The sequence below is a fragment of the Tripterygium wilfordii genome, chromosome 20, assembly GCF_013401445.1.
Source record: "Tripterygium wilfordii isolate XIE 37 chromosome 20, ASM1340144v1, whole genome shotgun sequence".
NCBI classification, from domain to species: domain Eukaryota; kingdom Viridiplantae; phylum Streptophyta; class Magnoliopsida; order Celastrales; family Celastraceae; genus Tripterygium; species Tripterygium wilfordii.
The window spans coordinates 6,972,254-6,980,046 of NC_052251.1; the positions used below are offsets into that span (position 1 = coordinate 6,972,254).

Sequence of the window (7,793 nt, forward strand, 5' to 3'; positions counted from 1 at the left end):
CCAAATCAAATTCAATACGTCAATTGAAACAAAACCTCGTAATTCTCAAAATTGCTCTATTTTGAATCGATGTTGGACAATATTTTGCTTTGTTCCAAAGTAGCTTTTATTGATGTGAATTGACCTTGAAGGAGCTGATGAATAGATGACACTACTGACTCCAAGTCCGATTGTGATGTGCCCAAGTATCGTTTCAACTTAAAATGCTGACTCTCAACTCTGTTAGTTGTCACATTTACAAAATGCATATACGTATCTCTCCAGGTGGATATGAACATCTTCTTATATGGCGTCAACCATACATCTATATATAATTCACGACCTTGGAGTAGCTCTATAAATTTACCTCAAGAGTAGATAAATTATACAGATATGCATTTTCGGTTTCTGGTTCCAATAATGTGTGCCACATGGAGTAGAATGCATCCCAGGATTGCTTGTCTTGAAATGATTTTTTGCAGTTGGCTATAATAGCTCTGTTGATGTGCCATGTACAGAGTAGTTTCATCGCCTTGGGAAACACTTGGGCACATGACCTCATCAACGCCAAATCTCTATTAGTGACAATAACTCTTGGAGTAGTGCATTCATCCATTGTTGATCGCAAACAATTCGGTGCCCAAGTATAATTTTCATCTTTTTCTGATTGCAAGAATACAAATGCAATTCAAAATGTCATCTTAGTTGAAGTCACACCGATAATCTCAACTAGAGACATCTTGAACTTGTTAGTTTTATAGGTAGCATCCATCAGTAACACATGCGGGAATTCACGCAATAGTTCCAACGAGCCTGGATGTGTAAAGAATAATTCTTCAAGCTCATCAATCTGAGCATTGCTTAAATTAAAGAAAATGTACCCATACTGGTGTAGGAATGACATGAGTTGTTGCATTTGGGATTTATCAGCTTTGTGGCCTTTCTTCAATGTATACAAGATGTTTCGTGGCTTAACCAAATTCTTAGACAAATCCACCAATATATCATTTTTAGTAGTAGAAAACCTACCCACATATGCATGACTCTCCATATATAATGCCGCGGAATGATTATGCGTTCCACATACCACACTTACCATCCAATCATCATCTGTGTTAAATTTCAACCCTTTCACTCTGAATGGACGATCTATTTTTTTGTGCCCGTTAACCTTGTAGAGGTTTTCTTACCTTTGTAGGTGCCACCACGTTCACATTGTAACAATAATTTGTGTCTCCTCCCAAATCCACCAATCTCTGTCCTTTTCGTAATAATAACAAATCTCAAATTACGTCCAGTATTTTGAATCCATTCAATTAGCGATTGATGTGAATTGAATACCTGAAAATGTAATAATTTATGTATGAATTAACAAAATATAACATATATGAATTTAGTTATGTAGCATACCATGTCGGTGGAAAATTCATTCGTAACATCAACTTCAATATTTTCTTCGCTCGCATCCAGAAGTTTCTCTTCTTGTTTTATTTCATCTAAGATGATATCAGAATCACTTGACAATCTTAGATCTTCACCCCAAAGTTTTTCGATGATCCATATTAATGCGGAATTTGCATTAGCAAGTGGATAAAATGAGTGTCTAATCGTTTCAACTAAACATCATACAAAAGCCCTTTTTAAATTAAACCGAAGAGAAGAATAAAGAAGATATATCGAGCTCAACTATCTCCAAACTCAAGAAGGACCTCTAGTGATAATGAAATCAGTATTGATGTTATAGGTTGAAGTAGAAGTTTTGGCTAGAAAAGTAGATGTTGCTCTTGTTGTAGAATGATGGAAATGTTTTTATATAAGAGATATTAGGGGCTTTATGAGAATAAAAATATTAATTCTCAAATTATAATAAAAAATATAGGAGTATGGTTAAAAGAATCTCTGAAAAGTAAAAGAAATATCTGAAAAGTAGAAGGAATCTTTAAAAAAGCAAACAAAATATCAACCATCTTTTTTTTTATTATGTCACTTCTAAAGGGGTGTAACAATTAAAAAAATGGGTGTAAATATCAACATGCTTAACAAAATCAACCACCGTCAATGTGTCAATTCAAGTCAACCAATAAGAGGTGGACCCACATCTATATTTTCCAAGATGTCAACCTTATGTATTTTTGACCGACCAAATACCCAATCAAATGTGACCACCGAATATTAATATCAAGTGTGCATGAGGGTATTACTGTCATTTTGAGTTGCACTTAAAACTCCGCCCATTCCGACAACTGTCTTGTTTTATTATAAGGATATTGTAATTAGCCAATTGCGTCAGTTATATGAGAAAAAAGAGAGAGTTCCATTTTATTGTGAATTTAACGAATTGAGGGGAGGGTCTGTGCCTGTTCTAGTGAACAGGTTATTAATTTATTCACTTTGTGAACCATCGAATCTTGCTTCCAAGATCCAATGGTACCCCTAAATCTATTTTTTATTTAAAAAATAGTAAAATACAATCAAAACTCATCATCTCATCACCTGCACTTCTTACACATACTCTCTTTACCCATCAAAAATACACCATGAAAACACCAAATCAGAGTGGTGTACTCTCTATCCATCATCAAAAATACAACACTAAGTTCTCTGTTTCTTTGACTCTGAGATTGTTCTTTTTGTTTGGAGGCGAAATATAGAAAGGAACCAAATATGGGAGATTGTGTGCCAGGTAACAATGTGTGTTCACCATGACCCTTCAAGTGCTCTAGGAGACCTCAAATGGTTTGCTGTTTGTCTTTGATTGATTCTAATCTGTGAAACCTCACAGTAGACGGTAGTGAATGAAGACATCCCATGAATACAATGATTCAGTGCTCGTCTCACAGGTTCTCAGATCTCATGAATCTTCTTCATTAGCTATTTGACTTCCACTTTGATCGCTTGCATTACGACGATCAATTGCAGCCCAAACAGATTTATTTCATCAAAAAAGCATTTGATTTTTGCAGAGACAAAATGGGTTCGGGGGATAGGGATAGGTTTTGATGAACCTTATTTGCACCCCTCATTTTACTAAGTACACTACATTAATCTGCAAAAAACCTAATCTATCAACACCCCTACTTAACCTTACCATTTCCGCCCTAAATTACCCAAATCATTTCCCTCCTCCTTCTCTCCTTCTCCTTCTTCCCTTACTTGACGGCAGCGGTGACAAAATCCGGTTTCCTTGCTCCTTCTCCTCCCCAAATCCTTTTGCTCCTTCTCCTCACCAAATCCAATTTACTTGCTGCACGACGGGTGAGAAAGGCTGGTATGGGCTTCTTTTGCTTGAGTGATGTGTGTGAATGGAAGGAAAGCTTCTTTTGCCTACAAGATCTGGAAGAGAGGCTGGTCTGAGCTTGGAAAAACTGGATTATTCGACAGGGGTGGTGGAGGAGGTGAGGTGGTGGTGGAGCAAAGTGGCTGGGGTGTAGTTGAAAAAAAACAAAATGGGGTGTACTAATAATTATTATATTTTTCACTGGGGTTTATTTAGAGTGGGGTGTTCATAGCAAATATTGGGGTGCAAATAAGGTTCATCATAGGTTTTTGCAGAGATGTTTTTGGGAAAGAGAAGTTTTTGACATTTTGTTGTATTTTTTATTTTCATTAATTAAAAGTGAATTGATAATGACCATTAGATCTTCAGATCATGATCTAATGGTTTAGAGAATGAACAAGTTATTAACCTGTTCACCCCTGAACAAGTTATTAACCTGTCCACTGAAGGACAATGAGCTCAAATAATGTAAAAGCAATGAAATGATAGGATTTCAACGCTTTAAAAAAGCTACGATCATGTGAAACCAACTGAAATATCCAATTCAATCTTTGTGCTATTTTTCTATTCAAACTTTGTTACTCGACGTCGATTGATGGAGTATAGAATTATTCGACAGTCGTCCTACGATTACCAGTGTAATGCAATATCGTTTGGGAGTGTCCGACAATGGCCGTCTTTGTATTTTTCAATTTTTCCTTATTTTTTTAGTCTTCTTGGTTGTAATCCATCTTTATGGTGGCCTGAGTTGATGGATCGTACTTAACACAAGAGGGGGGGGTGAATTGTGTCCCCAAATTCCGATAGGAATCTCTTTTTATAATTTAAAAGGAAATCAATGTCAATTAACAATTAGCACACAAATTTGGACTCTAATGATTATCTTAATCAATATTCATTTCAATGCAAGATGTGATACAATATGGTGAATGATCAATTATCAAATAATCAAGGAATTGCAAAAACTGATTTTTTTAAAACAACACACTGCGCACAGATTTTACAACTCAAATTTCACCTAGCAAATCAAGTCAGAATTCAATGAAATTTGGTATGCAGTATCACAACACCATAATGAATACTATATAAAAAATTCAGATTAAAATTCAAAGTTTAGCTATGTGAACAGTGCACGGACAGACTAGTGGTTCAGAAAATTCTGCAATCAAAACACTTAATCAATCAACAAGCAAGCAATGCAATCAAGAAAGTCCACACAACAATTTATAGTAGTTCGGAGACTCTTCTCCTACATCTACTACCTAGGTTCACCAACCTAGGATTTTCCAACCTCCACTAAGGATGTGGTTTTCTCAAGAGCTCCACAAAACTCACAAGGGTTTTTAGGTCACCCTTAAAACTAAAGATTTCAAGATAATCTTCAAACTTTACAACCAAGGGTTTCAAGCACTCCCTTAAACTCAACCTCAACAAGGTTTTTGCCCAATGAAGGGACTTTTACAAGTGTTCGGTATAAATGGTTCACTCAAGGTTTGCAATAAGCAAATGGGGTTGAGGAACACTCAAGAATCACAATATCACCTCACGGGTTGGATAGAAAATGAAGAATAATGAGGATTTTCGAATCTGAAAATAAGAAGCCAAAAGAGAAGCACTCCCTCTTTGCAAAAGCAAAATAGTGAGGAAGCCTTTAGAGTGGCTTGGGTAGAAGCTTGGATTCAATGGCACAAACTAGCTTGGAAGCTTTGAGAACAAGAATTTCTTCAATGTAATTTTTGGCTTCTCCAAGTTGGAATGAGGAATAACCCCTCTTTATAATTTACCAAGCTCTTGTGATTTCCACCATTGGATCTTTTTCCATCTTCAAATCTCGACCTTCAATTACATGTGCAAATCTTGGCCATTTAATGAATAGATCATTAAATCTTGACCTTACAATATGTAGCCGTTGCACTTGCATTATTTTCCAAGTCTAGCTTTCCAAGATTTGAGTTGTCATGTGCACTTGCAGCCATCTTTGACAATTTGATCAAACTTGCACCAAATCTTGACCTTGGTATCTCCAACAATTTTGTCATCTTTGACCATTTGATCAAACTTACACCAAATCTTGGCCTTGGTATCTCCAATGATTTCCTACAAAATGTGTAGCAACTTGCAACCATCTTTGACTCCAAAAATCAAGTAAGATCTTCTTTTAAGTCAAAAATTGCAAGCAAGAATATGGTCTTATGCACAACCATTGGATTCACCTTTTAAATGGTCATCTTAACCCTTCAAGTCTTGTTGTAATCTGATCCATTCATAATTCAAAACAATTCAATCTCAGCCATAGATTAGTGTACCATTGGAGCTTGTAGTCTTCAAGAATATCTTCATAATCTAAGTCTTGTCTAGTTGCAAAATATACTTTCTCATCTCTTACAAATTTCAACCATTGCATTTGTCCTTTAGCTTCATCAATTGTCTTCTCACAAAAATCTGATCATTGACCTCAATAAAGGAAGCATGTGCAAGATCTTGTTTGATGAAGATAAGAGATCATTCACATGACCAAACATGTCCCTCCAATCTTGACTTCGAACTCTGAATTTGGCAGCACCAATATATCCATATTATACAGCCCTAAGGCTAGTTCCAATCATCAATCAAAATGCCTTAGTGGAAGGTTGATGAACATAGGTTTTTCTTGGTTTTCTAGAGATCCAAGCTCATACTCGAAAACCGGACTTCAATTCACTTGAGCATACTGAATTCTGAGTCATATGAGACCACAATGATGATTAACCTACAAAGAAATAGGAGGTAGAACTCCCCAATTGCATGTAAGCTCAAAGAGCTTCATATGGAGCGCATAGGTTAATTACATTAGAAAAACAACCCAGAAAATTCATATTACTGCATGATAAATCATTTTATATGTATTAGAATGTCCAGGTAAAATTTCATAACAATCGGAAATCGTTTGGTCACTCAACCAAGCAATTAGGTCACTAATAGTGAAACCGATAAATTCTAAGTGTAAATTCAAAGTCATTTTGCAAACTCAGTGTAAATGACCTTTTCTCTTGAACTTTACTAAATAAAATATGTTCATAGTGATGAAACTAAGATGCACACGAAATTTCATTTAAATCGGAGTTCATTTGGTTCACCACGTTCACAAAGAACACATATGCACAAAATTAGGTAAAACCTAGTTTTGGCGGAATTTAAGCATATGACCAAATATATATGTGATGCACTTAATTTCTCATGATTATAGTCCTAGAACATATATTAAACCTTCATGTGCATGTGGTTCAAGTTTCAAGTAATTTGGACCTAAGTTGGTTAAGATAAGTTATGATCATTAGAAGATTAATGCCCTAACTTAGTCCATGTATGTTTGTTTTCAAAACTTAATTTCCAGCACTATCTCAAAAATATATAGATATCAAATTCACATAGAGATATGCATAAGCCTTCATTTAAGTGTATATGCACAATTAAGATATTAAACAATTAACCAAATAACCATTTAAGCATGTTTTATAGCATTTTAGGATATATTCAAGTCAAGCATGCTCACACACATTTTAGTATACAATCATACACAATCATCAAAAACACAATGTTGACCTAGACAGTAAGTCTTGGTCCAACACTTTCTTCATATTCCATTCGTATAAATATTCAAAAGTAAGAATCAGCAGAAACCAATATCTTCCTCAAGAAATCTTCAAGGATGGATACTCCTAACTCTCCACCTGCAAAAAGGTCTAGAACTGATGAAGGTTCTACTTCTAAAGAAGATGAAGCTGGAAATGATCCCAGATTCAACCTCTCCCCTATAAGGGAAGACGTATACGAGGACGATCCCCAGAAAACCATCGAATCTCTACAAGAAGCTTTGAGGGAAACCAAAAGGAGACTTAAAGAAGCAACCGACAAAGTTCAAGACTACAAAAGGCAACTTATGGTTTCAAAGTATGCCATACAAGGTGTTCGATATATGTCATGGGGCAGACAAGCAAGTACTCATGACCCAGATAAATTGCACGAAGCAATCACTGAGATCACAGTACAACTTGGATCTGTTGCAGATGGAATAGACAGTGTTCTTTATACCCTAGAATAAAATTCCTGTCCAACATGAGTATCTATGGATTTCATTTACCTAATTTTTTGGATAACTTAATACAATCAAATCTATAACCTTTTAAGAAAACTGAAATATCCAACTAATGATTTTGATCGGATGGTAAGATGAAATGGAAGGCTAACTCATAAACGTAAATTGACTGACCGACTAGGAAATTTTCTTTGATCTTGTTTGTGTTAAAAAAATTTAAAAATATCTTCAAAGGAATGGTTAATTGAGAAATTGAGTTTTGATAAAGGTCTCGAATAATGTTTACAATTGTATAAATATTTTTCGAGCCTATCCTACCATTCGGGTACCTATATAATTACCATATACATCACTTGCTTCACTGACTAATTTTAGATACCTTTATGGAAAATGACAAAGAACCCAAAGATTTGGTAGCCCAAAGAGCCCAAATCTATGTGGCAGTGCCATGCATCTGCCAAT

At 35.4% G+C, this 7,793-nt stretch overlaps 1 protein-coding gene across 1 annotated transcript; it reads right to left on the reverse strand.

The window, feature by feature from the left end:
• Positions 1 to 667: 667 nt before the first annotated feature.
• Positions 668 to 1,946, reverse strand: LOC119986895. Its single transcript, XM_038831587.1, has 4 exons — positions 1,933 to 1,946; positions 1,390 to 1,582; positions 1,170 to 1,320; positions 668 to 1,089 (listed from the first exon to the last, which is right to left on the reverse strand). The coding sequence occupies exons 1-4, from the start codon at positions 1,944 to 1,946 to the stop codon at positions 668 to 670; spliced, it is 780 nt and encodes a 259-aa protein (XP_038687515.1).
• Positions 1,947 to 7,793: the final 5,847 nt, after the last annotated feature.